General features: G+C 38.5%; 1 protein-coding gene across 1 annotated transcript in view; it reads left to right on the forward strand.

Moving 5' to 3' along the window:
- The first annotated feature begins 3314 nt into the window (after positions 1–3314).
- Positions 3315–18532, forward strand: part of PGAP1 (post-GPI attachment to proteins inositol deacylase 1) — a 48479-nt gene continuing 33261 nt past the window's right edge. The window contains exons 1-5 of the mRNA XM_032223863.1: positions 3315–3496; positions 11446–11599; positions 13903–14078; positions 14628–14799; positions 17539–17699. Of these exons, the coding sequence (XP_032079754.1) occupies positions 3353–3496; positions 11446–11599; positions 13903–14078; positions 14628–14799; positions 17539–17699 (807 nt within the window). The 5' untranslated portion in view covers positions 3315–3352. The remainder of the gene's footprint in view (positions 3497–11445; positions 11600–13902; positions 14079–14627; positions 14800–17538; positions 17700–18532) is intronic.

Consider the following 18532-nt stretch of genomic DNA (forward strand, 5'->3'; position numbering starts at 1 on the left):
ATTTCTTCATTTCTTCCTGTAAATGTGAAGCATGGGTATTTGATTTTTACAACAAAATAATTCAATGCAAATTTAGCAATAGCGCTTAAACTTATATACTGCCCAATAGTGCTTTACAGCACACTCTGAGTGGTTTAGAGCAGTGTTTTTCAACCACTGTACCGCGGCACACTAGTGTGCCGTGACATAGTGTAAGGTGTGCCGTGGGAGAATTACTTTATATATAGTCAATATAGGCACAGAGTTAAATTTTTTTAACATTTTCTAATGGTGGTGTGCCTCGTGATTTTTTTCATGAAAAAAGTGTGCCTTTGCACAAAAAAGGTTGAAAAACACTGGTTTAGAGAGTCAGCATGTTGTCCCCAACAATCTGGATCCTCATGGTACTGAAGTCGGAAGGATGGAAGGCTGAGTCAACTTTGAGTCCTTCAGGATCAAACTCCAGGCTGTGGGCAGAGTTAGCCTGCAATACTGTTTCTAAGCATTGCACCACCAGTGCTCTTTTAGACAGAGCATTTTCACATAGTGTTTCTATACTGGTTTGAGAAAAAAAGCCAAATATTTCTTAATGCCATGAGGTTGGCTCATTTAGGGCCTGAACCAATGTATTTCTAAACCATAAATATCTGACTCTTCAGCACAACAATGATCTTTTGGTGGGAAAAAAATCAACAGCTCTATGACATTTTCTCAATTACAAAATATTCTGCCTCACCCTGATTCCTGAACTTTCACATATGTCAAAAGAGAAAGGACGCCTTCCCTTGCAATAAGTGAGAGTGTGTTGCACCCAGTATAAATAAAGAACGTGAGCAGAGAATGTGTGTTTCATTTATTTATTAAGCAGTCCTGATATTAACTAAGGGATGGGCAGAGATTTTTGCACCATGATACTTGCATTTCAAGTTTTACAGGTTTCAAGAAAAATGTGGAATGTCTTCAACCATCTTTTGAAAAAAAAAAAGAGGGGGCAGAATTCAAGTAGAAACATATACACAATTTCCTTTTAATCTGATGAAATTCAAACAGTTCTTACTTTGAGAGCATTTAGAGTAATTTTTTTAATTGTTCTTATTATGCAGCATAGTATGAACACAGATATACTTAGGTTGCAAATGAAATCTGATTATGCATTGCATATGACTTGCAACAATTTGTTTAGTGACTATTCAAACGTACAAAAGCACTGAAAAAAGTGACTTATGACCGATTTTCATGCTTATACCGTTGCAGTAACCCCATGGTCACATGATCAAAATTATAAAACTTGGCAACTGTCATGTATTTATGATAGTTGCAGTGTCCTGGGGTCATATAATCACTTTTTGAGATAGAAGCAAGTTCAATAGGGAAGCTAGATTCACTTAACAACTGTGTTAGTTGCCGAGGTTAGAGCCGAGGTGGCGCGGTGGTTAGGGTGCAGTACTGCAGGCCACTTTAGCTGACTGTGATCTGCAGTTCAGCGGTTCAAATCTCACCAGCTCAAGGTCGACTCAGCCTTCCATCCTTCCGAGGTGGGTGAAATGAGGACACGGACTGTGGGGGCAAGTTGCTGACTCAATTTGCTAAAAAAAATTTGTAAACTGCTTAGAGAGGGCTGAAAGCCCTATGAAGCGGTATATAATTCTAATTAATTAATTAATTAATTAGTAACTTACAAGTGCAGTGATTCAGTTAACTGTGGCAGAAAAGATCATAAAATGGGGCAAAATTCACTTAACTGTTTTGCTCAGCAATAGAAATTTTGGGCTCATTTTTAAGTTGAGGATTATTTAACTTGTGGTAAATTGAGGATTATTAGCCGAGCATAGTATGATGTAGCAACTAATCTATTCCAGATGTGACTCAGCATCTCTTCAGTGAGCCTGTGTCCTTTTTTTCCCCTATCATTTCCTCAACTTTGATTTTGCTATTGATCATTGTTCATATTACTGCCAACAAGTTGCAAGCCACCAGGGTTAATTTGGGTTAAACTCCACTAAATTTAGTTTCTACATAACACGTGGCTTTATATAGTCAGGTGAAGGATTGGCCGGTAAGAGATTAGGAGGAAAACGGGTTTGATTGAATCCAGACGACCAGGAGATGACAGGGAGAAGTTGAGAGTTTGATAACTCCAGCAGGTTGTCCGAATTCTTTGCAATCCGGATCTAGCAGCCACAAAGCAAATAGCTTCGCTCGGGGGTGTGATGTTCAAAGAGTTACTCTTTCATGTGTGTATTAATTATTTTATTGTTAAATAAGTGTTATGATCCACTAATACACGTTTCGTCCAACAAGCCGCTCACGTCATCTTTTAAAGATGTGGCTTCATTTCCCAACGATAGTCGGAACTCTTCCTCCTTCCCGTTTTTCATGTTCGGGCTCATTTATGAGACGGGCTTAAATTGGAATTAGATGCAAGCCTCCGCAGCTGCTAATGCGGCTCCCCGACCTCCCGATTCCCCGTTAGCGACCCCGGGGAAATCTTCCCCGCTGAAAGTCTATGGCAGTGTTTCTCAACCTTGGCAACTTGAAGATGTCTGGACCTCAACTCCCAGAATTCCCCAGCCAGCGAATGCTGGCTGGGGAATTCTGGAAGTTGAAGTCCAGACATCTTCAAGTTGCCAAGGTTGGGGAATTCTGGGAGTTGAAGTCCAGACACCTTCAAGTTGCCAAGGTTGGGGAATTCTGGGAGTTGAAGTCCAGACATCTTCAAGTTGCCAAGGTTGGGGAATTCTGGGAGTTGAAGTCCAGACATCTTCAAGTTGCCAAGGTTGGGGAATTCTGGGAGTTGAAGTCCAGACATCTTCAAGTTGCCAAGGTTGGGGAATTCTGGGAGTTGAAGTCCAGACATCTTCAAGTTGCCAAGGTTGGGGAATTCTGGGAGTTGAAGTCCAGACATCTTCCAAGTTGCCAAGGTTGGGGAATTCTGGGAGTTGAAGTCCAGACATCTTCAAGTTGCCAAGGTTGGGGAATTCTGGGAGTTGAAGTCCAGACACCTTCAAGTTGCCAAGGTTGAGAAACCCTGGTCTATGGAGATTCGCAGCCATCCAAGTCACGGTTGCCTCAAAGGTGCTTTAAAAGAAACCGGCCGTCTAAACGGCCCACACGCCCCGCCCACCCGATCCGAGGGACCTTCCCAAGATGGCGGACGGAAAGGCTCCCTTGAACCCCGCCCGAGAATCCTGAGGCAGTTTTTTCGGTCGACCTTCCAAACATGGCGGGAGCTTTTTCCACCGCTTCGCCCCGCCCGGCGAGGGAGGCACTCGGGGCGGTTCCCCGCCTCTTGGCGGGTGTGGCCCGCCGGCGAGAGCGCAGAGGCGGCCCTGGCGGCGAGAAGAGCCGGGCGGCCGCCGCCGATGAGAACGACATGTGGACGGCGGGAAGGGTGACCGGGATTTTGTTTCACGGGGTCTTGGCGGCTCTGGTGCTGCTGGGAGCCCGCGACGTCTTCTTTCAGTATGAGGAGAACCGGTGCAGCATGACCTACATGTTCGACTACCCGGAGTACCTGGTGAGTGGCTGGGGGCGGACAGGCGGTAGCATCCTGTGAGGTGTCTCCGCGAGTTCTCCCTGAGAGGCTGGCGGCGTTCCCCGTCCCCCCCGCTTTCCTACAGAGAAAGACCCGCTTTCTCTATAATAATGGAGGTCCCGAGCAACTTGGTCTCCGGCGAGACGAGAGCCCGCGAAGGCTCCTCTCCGCAGCCCGAGGGCAAAGCATCACCCCGGTCTCGGGGACAGCTCCTTCGGAGGAAGAGGCGCCTTTGCCTCACGCCCTTCATCCGCACTTAGGAGCGGTCCCTTTTCAGCCCCTTCTCACCTTCGTGGGCGCCTGTCTGTCTGGTGTGTGTTTGTGTGTGTTTGTGTCTGTGTGAGTGTGGTCTCCCCGCTGGTTCAATGGGGGGTTCAAGCACCTCTATCGGGTGCCCTATAAAGCAGGGGTTCTCCCAAGGGGTCCCTGGGGACTCCTGGGGGTCCCTGACACGGTTTCAAGGGGGGGAGTGTCCATGAAGTGAAAAATAAATACTTTCAAAGGTTTTGCTTTTGATTCCTAACAGGGTCAATAGTGATAGACATAATTACTTAAAGCAAAACTCTTTGGGGGTCCTGACTCATTTAAAAAAAAATTGCAAAGAAGGTATGTATGGAGCTTTCTCAGTCGTCCAGATCAGTATATCCCAACCTTGGCAACTTGAAGATGTCTGGACTTCAACTCCCAGAATTCCCCAACCTTGGCAACTTGAAGATGTCTGGACTTCAACTCCCAGAATTCCCCAACCTTGGCAACTTGAAGATGTCTGGACTTCAACTCCCAGAATTCCCCAACCTTGGCAACTTGAAGATGTCTGGACTTCAACTCCCAGAATTCCCCAACCTTGGCAACTTGAAGATGTCTGGACTTCAACTCCCAGAATTCCCCAACCTTGGCAACTTGAAGATGTCTGGACTTCAACTCCCAGAATTCCCCAACCTTGGCAACTTGAAGATGTCTGGACTTCAACTCCCAGAATTCCCCAGCCAGCATTCGCATTCGCTGGCTGGGGAATTCTGGGAGTTGAGGTCCAGACATCTTCAAGTTGCCAAGGTTGGGAAACACAGGTCCAGATCATGGTTGTCCCGAAAGGGCCTTTTCAAGAGGCATCTGGACTTTGTGGGAAAAGTCCAGTTGGCTCTTGAAAAAAGCACCTTTGGGATGAAAAGAGACCAGTCTGAGACCCACTGCCCTAGAGCAGTGGGTCTCCAACCTTGGCAACTTTAAGACTTGTGGACTTCAACTCCTAGAGTTCCTCAGCCAGCTTTAACTTGAATATACATTGGGGAAACAACTTATTTATTGTGGAATGTTTTCCAAGCATGCAAGACAAGCATTTGCTGGCTGAGGAACTCTGGGAGTTGAAGTCCACAAGTCTTAAAAGTTGCCAAGGTTGGAGACCACTGCCCTAGAGGAATAAAGCCTTCAGTAAATTACTTAACTGTGAAAAAACAGCCCAGCTCACCTTCCTGGAGAACATGCTTTCCAAGTTGGCTTGGCACTTGGATCTCAGGAATCAAGCTTTCTATTTCCCTGCAATTAGCCAAAAGTCAAAGCGGCATTGACCCTTGTTAACCCGCTAGAAAGTTGCCAGTTTGTTTGCGGTTGAGCAATTGTTTAATAGTGAGAGAACAAGGGTGTTGAACAAGTAACCTTTCACTGCAGTCATGGTATTTTCTTGGTGAATGTTGATACGACTTTTATTTTTCTTTGAATTGAGTAGACAGGTGGTCCTTGACTTACAACCACATTTGAGCCCAGCATTTATGTTGTTCAGGGAGACATTTAAGTGAGTTTTGCCCCATTTTACAACCTTTCTTAGGTGTTAAGTGAATCACTGCCATTGATAAGTTAGTAACTCAGTTGGTAAGTGAATCTGGCTTCCCCATTGACTTGGTTTGTCAGAAGTTTGCAAAAGGTGGACACATGATCTTGGGACAAAGCAATGGTCGTAAATCTGAACCAGTTGCCAAGCATCTGAATTTTGATCACATGATTATGGGGATGCTGCGAAGGTTGTAACTATGAAAAGCAGTCATAAATCACTTTTTTCGGTGCCATTGTAAGTTTGAACACTTACTAAATGTATTTTGTCTTGTGGCTTCCTAGTTCTCAAAGCATTCTCCTATCTTTTTCTGATGATAGCTATGATTTTAAAAATGCAGTAGTGTTCAGTCTTTTCGAAAGCAGAATAGGTCAATTTTATCCTGAAATGATTTGTGCTGGACCCTTTCCTTTCTGTCAGCTTTTCCCATCTTCCTTTTAAAGATTGCTATAATGTTAACAGTTTTACCCTTATGGATAATGCCATGCACTATTTACAGACCAAAACCAGTGTAGACATGTATCACAGGTAATTGGTATGATGGTATGATAGGAAATCAAAAGCAGGAGCTCCTGAAACTCTTTTTCTACGGCATCATTTTCTTTTCATGTGGTTGTTTTAGGCATGGGAAGTGAAGCAATTAATTTGCCTTTATAATTACATTATGTGTTATTCAAAAATTATTTTTGTCTGCTTATAGTGATGTTCCTTATATAGCATATTCAGCAAGCAAAAAGCTGGAGGTGTTTTTTTTCTTCCCAAGTTGTTTAAAATATCTCTCATCTACAAACAATGATTTTAATGTAGGGAATGAAAGTATGGTGAACATTAACACATAGAGCAAAATATTAAAGCAAACAACTATGTAATAAATCCTAATTTGAGAATGCAGAGCCACACCTAATACTGTAATACTTTCCCCAGAAGAACACAGATTTGTCTCCCAGAAATATGCCTTGGATAGCATCCTGATTTTATAATTAATTTTTCTGGCAAAAGGATCTCAGATCTGGCCCTTATCCAGTGTTCATAATAAATAGGCAGGTTAATGAGAGAAGAAGTGGTACATAAGCTTTTTGGATCCCAAGTTGGTCTTCACTGAGCTACTACAGAATACACAATGTTGCTTTTCTAAAAGCATGTTCTTTCTGAGATGCCTTAAGAACTTTGATACTTCGCTTTAAAGCGCAGGTTACTTTGTATTTGATGTTTCACATGCTGTTTCTTACTGATGCCTCTAATGGAAAAGGACCTTGAGATATATGCTTCACATGGATTCCTGTAATAAAACAATTATACTTTGAGGGTTTTTTTAATGAATTTTTTGTGGAAAGTATTTAAAATATGTTATCTCCAGAGTAATACATGGGATTGATGCCACAATTTTGACCAGGACTCAATTTGTTTGATTCAATTTGTCAAACAAAAGTTTGGTTAACAAAGTAAATATTTAACACACGTCCAACTGTAAAACTTATATAGGAAACAATTCTACGCTATTAAAGTAGTCAATAGTAATAGTTTCAGTGAGGTTTATTCCAGGCAAATGGATATAGGTCTATAGGCCCTTGCACACACACCCCCAACACAACTTTTGGTAATCATATAGTTGTATTTCTTGTTATGGTCTTTTTCATTGTTTATTTTAATGCTCCTTGATGTTACTTCTGTTCACATTCTTTTCATTTCTTTCCTTTTATTGTTGTAAGCCAGCTAGAGTAACCCGACAGATCAGTGGAAAACAAATTTAGCAAATAAATAAGTAAATAAATAAATGATATACTTTGTAGAACAGCCTCATGGTAATATATATCTACAGTGTTATTACCTAAAACAACAGATTTTTTTAAAAATACAATGAAATGGAGACTATTAAAAGACTTTAGAGAAGAGTTCTGCAGATGTACTCATGACTTAAATTGGTAGTTGGAAGCTGCTGTGGGCTAAATTTGTTAAGTATAATAAATAACTAGCTTAACGTATGGTGGGTGTGGGAATGTCAGAATAACTACTAGAGCTTTTACAGCAAATTCAACAGGAAAGACAAGTACTGGTTAACTTTATGATTTGTTTATCTGATTTCTGTCATCTTAAAAAAAATGATTGTGTTGTTTAAAATACTTTGTGTGAAATTAAATAAAAGGCATAAGACATTTAAATATTAAGAGTTAACAGAGCTATGCGGTAATACAAATTTGAGGAAAATTGCTAAGAAAATTGCCAGAACTCTTTTTATATATACTTTGTATGATATGGAATCTCAAGGCAAGGAAACCATTTTATTTGCTCTTTTTGTATGTAGTTTCAGATGGGTTCTATGCCAATTCTTATGATCTCATTCCTGATTGGTAGAAAAATTGTTCAGTTATAATAGCAAATAGGTGACCAGGGTTGACTGTAGAATAGATAAGATGCAAGTTACAAGTTAAGCTAAATTGGAAAAAGAGAACCAAACAGTTTGCAGTATATAATCTTGAGCATATGCCCACCATTTTGAAGGAGACTATCAAGAATTATTTTGAAGTCCTAAGCCTCATTAATGAGGAACTAGAAGAATTATGGAATGAAATCAAATAAATTAAGGATGAATATCAAACGATGCTGACAACGATCAAGAAAGAAAAGACAGCAAATTGACTATGAAATAAATGTTGGAAATTGCCAAAAATGCAATCAGGATTTCAGGAAGAAACTTAACAAAGAATTATTAATAATTCTTAACTATATGTTTGTTAGAAGCAAGAGAAACAATATTATATGAAGATAATGAAATTGAAAACAGACATGGGACTTTGAAAGAGCTTCAAACTCAGGAAATACCAACCTCATGCTGGTGAAGAAAAGGATATCAATGTATCGTTAATAACCAATTTCAAGAAATCCAACAAAGATGAAGGAGAATTCTGAAATTTGGTGTAGTAGAGAAGATAAGCAAGATAGCTTAGAAAAGTCCTGTTATTTAACAAGGACATCTAATATAAGAAGATGAAATTAGATCAGCACTATGATCATTACCAAGTCGCAAAATTATAGAGAATTGGTGGAATATCTAAAGAAATATGAAGAAGAATCAGTAAAGGTTTTAACCAAACTATGCTTAAAACTAAAATAAAGTTGAAAAACATTACAAAATTTAATTACACAAAAGCATTACAATATTAAGTTAGAGCCTTTTATAGATCATCTTCATTTTATGTTGGATTGATAAAACAAAAGAAGCTAGTTGTAATAGTTAAAGCTCAGACTTGGTAAAACTGCCTAATCTAGTTAATAACCAAGTTGGAATAGGTAGATTGTGTACCTTCAGAGAGTAAATTCCCATTAATCCACATTAGATTCTGAAACATACTACAGTCTTATTGCCTTGTTAGCTCAATGTTGTTTAGCAAGAAATAATTTTTATAAAGGATTGTTCCTTTCTCATGAATATCTTGAAAATCACATTTTACATAGAGCAGTGTATGATATTTATATGATTGTATACAAATATGTGTATACATTTACTATATATGGTGGGGGGAGTTTTAGTATGGTGACTTGAGGATCCCAGAAATTAACAAGAGTTAGCATAACAGCTATTGTTCCTTTTCAGAAATGTAGAAACTAAATTTATTTAAAAAAATATTTAATGATTATATGCCATCAAGTCTTAGCAACCACATAACAGATTTTCTTTTCCCAATCTGGTACTTTGTCTTACAATGACACATCCTTTGGCTTTATAACTGAGTTCATCCACTTTCTTGCTAGTCATCATCTTTTTTCTTTTCTTTTTGCCATTAAAAAGGACTATATGTATGTTTGTGTGTGTGCGCGCACATGCATGTGTGAAGTATGTGTGTGTAAGTGTGTAAGTGTGTGTGTATGTTCCAGCATAACTCTGGAAAGTCTCAAGCAATTTCAACCAAACTTGGTACTCAGATGACTTACTCTCTGGAAACAAATTCTGTGGGGGTAAGACACCCCTAATACCCGTTGGGGTTTGTGTTCTGCTAAGATTCAACCTGTTGTGCCTTAAAATGGCTTCTACTGGGCAGCGCAGTGGAGTTGTGGTAACGGCTTCACCAGTACTCCAAAAGGGGTCTCCCTCTGGTAAAGGGGAAAATCCAACATTAGAAATTACGTTTGGTCCAGACATTTCCCCCTTATAAATAAATATCCGGGCAATACCAGGCTATCCTCTAGTACAATATATAATTCAAATAGTTTCTGTTGGCTTTCTCAAGTTATTTTACCATCTTTTGGAATTTCCTCTTTGCACTTTTGTTTTCTATTTTGCGTTTTGTATATTTCTACCCTGTATTTCTACAGGCATTTTCAAAATGGATTAGAACCATAACATAACAACATAGAGTTATTAAATATTGTGCAATGTATAGCTTGCACACAAAAGCTAAATAAGAATCCCACAAAACAACTCTAATTAACTGGAACAGTATTATTTTAATAGCAGAATTTTAAACCTGTGTGATGGAGTGTCTAAGAGACTCTGGGGAAACAAGCAGAACCATTATAGAGAAGATTACATACCCCCAGGAAAGGGGTGATACGTAAATGGGATTCAGAGTAACTCATCTTAATTATATTAGTTATAGATGTATCTGGAAAACTGCTTTGGCAAGCAGATTCTGTTACACAACCCTACCAGTAATAAGGAGCATTCCAGCAATTCAAGTATTCCTTGATTCCTGAGTCTGATAGCTTGAAGGACTTGGCATTTCTACAGGTTTTTTGCTAGTTATCTAAGGAGAAGTGAAAGGGCAAATACAAGTAGTCCTTGACTTACAACTGTTCATTCAGGGATCGTCCAAAGTTACAATGGAATTGAAAAAAAGTTACGACTTTTTTCACACCACCATTGCAGCATCCCCATGGGTCACATTATCAGAATTCAACCAGTTGGCAACGGGCATGTATTTATGATAGTTGCACTGTTCCAGACTCATGTAATCCCCATTTGTAAATTTCCCACCTGGCTTCCAACAAGTAAGGTCAGTGGCAAGGTCCAGATTCACTTAACAACCACATGATTCAATTAACAATGGCAATGATTCACTTAATGCTGGCAGAAAAAGTCAAAATGAGGCTAAACTAATTTAACAACTGTGTTGCTTAGCAACAGAAATTTTCTGTTCAATTGTGGTCATAAGTTGAGGACTATCTTTACATTTCTTTTGCTGTAATAATCTGCCAGTAGGCTTCATCTAATAGCATGATTGCTAAGAACAGAAAATAGTAAGGACTGGATCTGTATAAATATTAGGGCAGCTTTCACTGCTAAGGTTTGTGTTACACATCCCATTATTTCTGGCTGTTCAGCATGAGTCTATGACAATTTGCCGCGGCCAGCTAATCACACAGTAAACTTGCCATAGCCATCTTGCTGCAGCTAACTTGCCACAGCCAATCTGCCATGTGACAACTCATTGTGGGACAAGAGTTACACTAATTTCAAAGCAAGGGTGGAATAGAATCTTTATATAAAGGATGCAAAAAGAGATGACAAAAATATTTTGTATTTATTTTAAATAATTAAATTGAATTGTTAAATTGCCCTGTGGTGAATTGTCTCATGGTGAGTTGGCCATGGCGAGTTGATCCATGATGAGTTGGCTATGACAAATTGACCACAGTGAATTTGACTGTGATGAGTTGGCCCATTCCAGTTCAACATGCTGTCTGTAGCTAGTGAGAATGCCCCAAAAAATATTAGCTTGGGGAAAGCTGAACTATGTGTTTAAATCTGTTGGATGTGGAAAGTAGCACTTTCCCCTGCTAGTGCCATCAAGTTTATATACATAGTTGCAAGGTTATTTGTGTAAACAAATACAAGTTTTGGTTCTCCATTTCAGGATCTTCTCCAAAGTTACTGTCAGAAGGAATGCAGATATTTCAGATTTGCAATTATTTAATTACATACAGAAGATAGTGAAATATTCAAAAAGCTGTCATATTGTTTCAGGCTTTTTAAAAGTATATTGGCTTCATATTAATAGCACAGTGCATTTTATTGTGTAAATGTTATTTACATTGCAATTGCTTAGATTCTTCCTATTAATACCAAAATTGTTACCTTTCTTCTGCTGAAATGCATGTTTTGTCTCAGAGAATAAAATTACCTAAGAAAATATCCAGACGTTACCCAGCCTATGAACTGTATCTCTACGGGGAAGGAATTTCTGCAGAAGAAAACAGAAATCTAATCTTAACAGGGATTCCTATCCTTTTTCTTCCTGGCAATGCTGGAAGTTTTAAGCAAGGTAAGGTATCTCTGAAGGAATAGAAATATCTCTGTAGAATACCTAAAGAGGAAATAGTTTAGGAATAATAATCTTTACACGAATCTGTGTTTACCTGGATAATAAATGGTTTGCATTTGCAGTATTTTATTACATTTATTAATTACATTTTAAAAATACCATAATTAAAACAATAAAAAATGCAGAATAAAATGAAGTAACAAAGCCAGATTATGACCATACCAAGATGGAATCAAGGACCAAATGCCAACCAAAAGAGATCACTTTTGAAATATTTCCAGGTGGTAGCCAGATGAGTAGTTTACTGGAAACCATTCAGAAAGCAATGCTAGGGAGCCTCCCTACTACCCTTGAAAAGCGTTCAGAGACTGCAGTTAGTTCAGAATGCGGCCGCACGGGTGATAGTGGGTGCGCTGAGGTACACCCACGTTACACCTATCCTCCGTGAGCCGCACTGGCTGCCTATTGGTCTCCGGACTCAATTCAAGGTGTTGGTTATCACCTTTAAAGCCCTACATGGCTTAGGGCCAGGATACTTTCGAGACCGCCTGCTGACGCATACCTCCCAGCGACCAGTAAGATCCCATAGATTGGGCCTCCTTCGGGTGCCGTCGGCCATACAATGTCGGTTAGCGGGCCCTCAGGGGAGAACCTTCTCGGTGGCTGCTCCGACTCTTTGGAACCAGCTCCCCCCGGAAATCCGGACCATACCCACTCTGATGGCCTTCAGGAAAGCCGTAAAAACTTGGCTATTTTGGCAGGCCTGGGGCTGTTGACCTCACTATTGAGGTCCAGCCCGACTAGAATGAATTTGATGGATGATTGTTGTTTTAAATTGTATTGTTTTTATGTTTTTTATATTTCATTTGTAAGCCGCCCGGAGTCCTTTGGGATTGGGCGGCATATAAAAGTTTTAAATAAATAAATAAATAAATAAATACTGCTACATCCTTAAAGCAGAGATCCATTTGTAGTTTCTCCCGGACAGCTTGAATTAGCTGGGCAAATCCCATTGAGAAAATACAGTCCTGCAAATAATTTGGAGCCAAGCCACATACATTATATAAATTATCAGGAACACTGTAAATGGCATTGAGAAATCTGTCTGTAACTAGTGTAGCATCCATAGCACTGGTGTATCATCATCATGTTCCCTCTGGCAAATTCTGGTTAGCAGATGGGCTGCTGCATTGTGAATGAACTGAAGTATCTGAATAGTCTTCAAAAGATACCCATGTAGAGGTTTTTGCAGTAAGTTAAATGGATGGTAGCAAGGGGATGAGTCATTATAGTAAGGTCCTCCTTTTCAAGGTAGAGTCCAAAACACCACCCAAAACTGGGAGAAGTCAGCATTGCTTGCAGTTTTCACTTTCTGTTTTAAATGGAGCCACAATCCAGAAGGACCCAAAGGTCACAGTCTTGCTCATTAGGGGCTACTAGTCCCTGTCAAGAGACCACTGGAGCAGACAAATATCTGTGTTGGACAACAAGTGTCTTGTTAGGATTCTCAATTTAAGCCTCCAAGGATCAGGATAGGGCTTCAATAAATTCTAGTCTCATCTAGTATCAGTATTCTAGTATCAGTAATTCTAGTATCAATATACAGTTGTGAATCATTAATGATGCCCAATCCCAAACTATTAGATGACCTTTTCCAGAGGCTGCAAGGGAGAAGACTGATCTCTAACTTCCACAAAGTAGTAGCCACCAGGCCAGTCCCTCCTTCCCTGTCCTCCCCCTTCTCTAACTGGTACCACTACAACATATTATCCTCAATTTCCCATAAGCAGTCCAAAAGTATATCATGAATTACAATATCGAAGGCCATGGAGAGATCTAATGTGGTATAGATACACTATCTTCATCATGGGCATGGCAAAAATAAATTACTACTACAATTGCTATCTGTGTTCCACAGCCAGGCCTGAATCCTGACTACAAGGGTCAGATAATCCTTTTTTTTTTAGTACCCTACGTTGAATCCCCACCATTGTCTCAACAGCCTTTCCCTGGTGTTAATTATTTAACGTCTCTGAATCCATGGAGCTCACTAAAATTGCTGAGAATATTTCAACTCTTCTAAGGTTATATTTCAAAATAATACTGTTGTTTTCAAATTGCACTGCGTGGTAAGCATGGGTTTTTGGAGTCTTGAAGACATAAAAATTAGAATGAGGATTTTAAAAACAAATCCTCATAGTGTTGTTTTCTGCCTCCTCCCTATCTCTTTTAGGGATCTACTTCACCATCCAAATCCAGGATTTTAATTATCTCTGCTTCTAATATATGCTTTTTTTCCCCAGTACGTTCCCTTGGATCAATAGCACTGAGAAAGGCAGAAGATATGGATTTCAAATATCATTTTGATGTCTTCAGTGTGAATTTCAACGAGGAACTTGTTGCACTATATGGTGGAAGTCTACAAAGGCAGACAAGATTTGTGCATGAGTGTATTAAAATAATTCTTAAATTATATAAGGTATGAAGATAAACACAATGTATATTAACTTTTTATTGTTTTGTGCTATTATCCCTGCGATTCAGAAAATATGGAAGATGAGAGAAGATCTCCATTACCATGCAGTGATCAGATATATGTGGCTTGAGCCCATACCAAGAAAGTGATTTAAGAAGACACCTCAGACAGTCCCTCCCCCCCACAATTCACCTGAAGATAAAATAGGGAGCATGGGAAGCAGTTTCAAACTTGCAAGATTCTGTTATTATAGCAAGGGTGTCAAACTGGCGGCCCATGGGCAAGATGCATCATGTGCAGGCCATGATCACACCAGCTCCGCAAATGGGAAAAACATTGTGAAACGTCACGTGACGGCAATGTGACGCGGCGAGTTTGACACCCATGTATTACAGATATTCTAATAAAGATAGCTTTAAACAACAGTGTCTGTTTCTTAGTCTGGTTTACCTTAAAGGATTGACATGTTAACTATTAAGTGGGAAAGAATTTGTGCTTTTATATGTTTTCATTGTGCCTGATGTGAGATTATTTTTCTTTATTTTTTTGAAGGGTCATGAATTTGCTCCCCGCAGTGTTGCAGTAGTAGGTCATTCCATGGGTGGTCTTGTTGCAAGAGCACTGGTGATTCTTAAACATTTTAAACCCGAACTTCTCAATATTCTTATTACTCAAGCGACACCTCATGTTGCACCTGTGTTGCCTTTAGATCAATATCTTGCTGGTAAGTCCACCCCTAAGAATCTTTGGATTGGTCAAGTTTTGTTTTGCCTTCCCCCTCTATTTTGCTTTTGCTTTGTCACTTTTGAGTAACTGAATAAGCTTCATTCCCATTGATTTAATGAAAAACACTATTGGAAATTCTAGAAACTTCCTTGTTATTCTTTCTGTTATAACTACTATTATTAGCAATTTCATCAGAAATGTGTTGTAGAGTAGAATAATGTGGAAGAGCATCGGTTTTGAAAGTTGGTATCACAATTTTCTCTCAATATGTATTCGTTTAATCATGGTTTGCCTATATAGGTAGCCTTAAATTTTAGGATGGAAATAATTGTACTTAAATATGTCCTGGCAGCATCAGTGACAGTCACGTGCCTACACGTAAGCAAGACAGGTTTAAAAACAATCTTATTCTATTTCTGCAAAATGTTTGGATTGGATCACTAACTTTGGATTCTCAAAAATCCAAGGTACTCCAGAATTTTTCAGATATTATTTTCAGATCCACACTTCTGTGGGCAATTGGATGATACTGTGACAAATCCATATCCAAGACTCTTGAAAATTAAAACAAGGGTTATTTGTCTGATGTTAATTTGAAACAGATTACTAGGAGAGTCAGAGCATGAATATTAGGTTCTTACACATCAAACTAGACACCACTTCAGATAGTTTATCTATTTGATAGCAAGGAATATCTCCAACAGTATCCTCACTTTTTCTTTTTGGCCCAAAGCCAGTTTCTTGTAGCTAAACCTGTTCCTGGAGAAAATAGCATTTCTTCTGACTCCACAGTCTAGGCTTCACTTTAAAAAAAAACCTAGTTTGGTAGAGTTAGACCATATCCATGCCATTAGCTAACTGATCCATGTTTCAGTATTTTATCTTTCATTTTTGAAAGAACCATATAAAAACGATAAAACCATGAGGTCTCACTTAGGAATAGGAGATCAGAAACCAGTTACTCAATAGCAATAACAATAGCAGTTAGACTTATATACCGCTTCATAGGGCTTTCAGCCCTCTAAGCGGTTTACAGAGTCAGCATATTGCCCCCAACAACAATCTGTGTCCTCATTTTACCCACCTCGGAAGGATGGAAGGCTGAGTCAACCCTGAGCCGGTGAGATTTGAACAGCCGAACTGCAGAACTGCAGTCAGCTGTAATAGCCTGCAGTGCTGCATTTAACCACTGCGCCACCTCAGCTCAATACATGAGATCAAAGGGATGACCCATCAGTGTCTCAATAGGGGTGAACTAATTTGTTAATATACCTGATAATACTGGAGCTATAAATGAAAAATTGCTTCTATGTTCACTCTCACCCCCAAAAAGCAACTTTTGTTCTAAATGGCACCATATTCATTATGTTGCTGATACTCCAGAAAAGATATGGAATCCATTAGGAAAATTAAAATGAGCTTAGTCTGGGAAAACAGGAAAGCATGGGAAAGAAAGTCAAAATTGCCAAATATTGATACTATTTGATATTAGAGGGACAGAAAGAACATTCTTTTGAAAGCCCACCTCAAGTAGAATTTCAGTATTTCTTATTGTCTCTATTTCCTGATCTGATCTACCTTGAAGGGGTATCATGCATGTTGAAGGTAAATTAATTTTTTTTAAAAAAAATCTCAAAACCTTCAAAATAGCCAGCTGATAAAATATTTGCCCCTTGCTTAGCACTGGCATTTCAGTAGAATATCTTCCCCACTATGTTTAGTAGAATTGGACTACATCTCTTCTGGGATCCATAGCCGAGTATGCCTTTTAAGGTCTCGAGCAAGTAAACAATAGATTTGTAGCCACCCTGTGAAGGCAAAATAATCAACATTTTCATGTATTGTGAATAGCTTTACTTTAAACTTTAATAAAATTTTTAGCAGAATTCAAACACAGGATCTCAGATTCATTAAGATAAAGCTACATTTTCCATCTCAATTAAATTACAATTGGATCATCATCCAGGATTTACCCAGGCTATCTTTTTTAAGTTCATGCATACATAGGAGACATTTTTCTCTGGTCCAAATTGATGCATTATCTATCAGGGAAACAACTGGAATGTATTTCAATCTCTCACGTCAAAATATTTTTATATATGTTCAAATAACCCCTTGGTCTATAAAATGCTCATTTTATACACAACCACAAAACGTATAATCCAAATTATTGCAATATATGTATGCTTGTGCGTATGTGTTTATGTATGTGTGTATGTACTGTATGAGTAGGATTTAAGGTTTATACAGTTTTTATAAAATACATGGATTTACATGTTGAAATATGCTTAAAGTAAGTAATTTGAATGGATACGGTCAAATATCACATTGGGATAAGATTACTACTGTTAAAATAATTGAACTTTGAAATTAATGCATATCGATATGAGTTTTCATTCAATATTTATTACATATAGATAGTAAAATGTTTATGGCAAGCAAAACTCTTTAGAATATCTTTGACCAACTTGTAAATTACCTTATGTAGAATAGAGGCTTTAACCTGCCAGATTTAAATTATCTTAATTCTACATTTTTCCGGAATGAGATTTATTATTTTGATTTATTGGTATGCTGAGTTGGCTTATTTTTTTCTTGTTTGAAATTGCTTAGTGGAGAAATGAGGAATTATAATATATGCTGATATGTGCTACAAAATGATCTATACTAAAGATATTGCCGAACCTCGGGAAACAAAACTGCTGAAATGATATTTAAAAGAATGTTCTTTTTATAGATTTTTACTCAACCGTGAACCATAACTGGATTCAGAAGGCTCAAGAAATAAAGAATCTAACAACCCTTTCTGTAGCAGGAGGATTCCGAGATTATCAAGTTCGCTCTGGATTGGCTTTTCTGCCCAGTTCAAATAGTCAAAATTGTGCTTTATCTGTTGTGGTAAATTCTTTAATTGTTGCTTTTAAGCCTTGGCTTTTGAAGATCATTAAATATTACTGTTAACATTCCTGAATAGTTTAGTTCTTTCTTGCCCTAACATCTGTCCTAATTGAATATGACATTCTAAATTGAAATCTCAATTTGAGTGGAAGCAGTAGCATTCATTGCTACATTTATTTGGAGATTCTTCCATCCTCAAGAAATAGCACGTTATATTTTATTTAGAATTTTCTCTATAGAAGAAAATATATGTAGCTCAGGGTTGAACTTGATCGTTTTTTTTACAGACATTTAATTACTAAATTAGTAAAGTGAAACTACTATATATAAACAGGGAGTAAAATGCACCTTCACTAGCACTGGTGATTATTATCTAATTGGGTAATGAAATGTTTGCAAGCAAACAATCAAACTCAGAGAACAAAGACTCCACAATGTTCTTATTTGTTTGCCATGTCTAGCTTGGATTTTACTTCAAATCCCTTGAACAAAGAACCTGTTTAAAAGAGGGTGTCTAAAACATATTAGCTGTAACTAAGCTGTTGCTCATGCTAAGAATTAGTTGGTATCCAATTTATATAATTGTACTTCTGTTTTTAATCTTTATTGCTTCAGTGAACGAGGCATTTCACAAATTCATTGCATCAATAAAGAAATATGAATCTGCACACAGTTTAAATTAATAATACAGAACTCTTATGTGAAGTGTGTAAGACCATATTTTCCTGGTGCTTCTCAAACAACAGTACAGCAGCATCCAAATGGCAAAATGGGCAGATATTTCAAAGTATAATAAGGCAGAATTGTCTGCTGTTCAAAGAGGGAGCATATGA

The sequence above is a fragment of the Thamnophis elegans genome, chromosome 1, assembly GCF_009769535.1.
Source record: "Thamnophis elegans isolate rThaEle1 chromosome 1, rThaEle1.pri, whole genome shotgun sequence".
Taxonomy (NCBI): domain Eukaryota; kingdom Metazoa; phylum Chordata; class Lepidosauria; order Squamata; family Colubridae; genus Thamnophis; species Thamnophis elegans.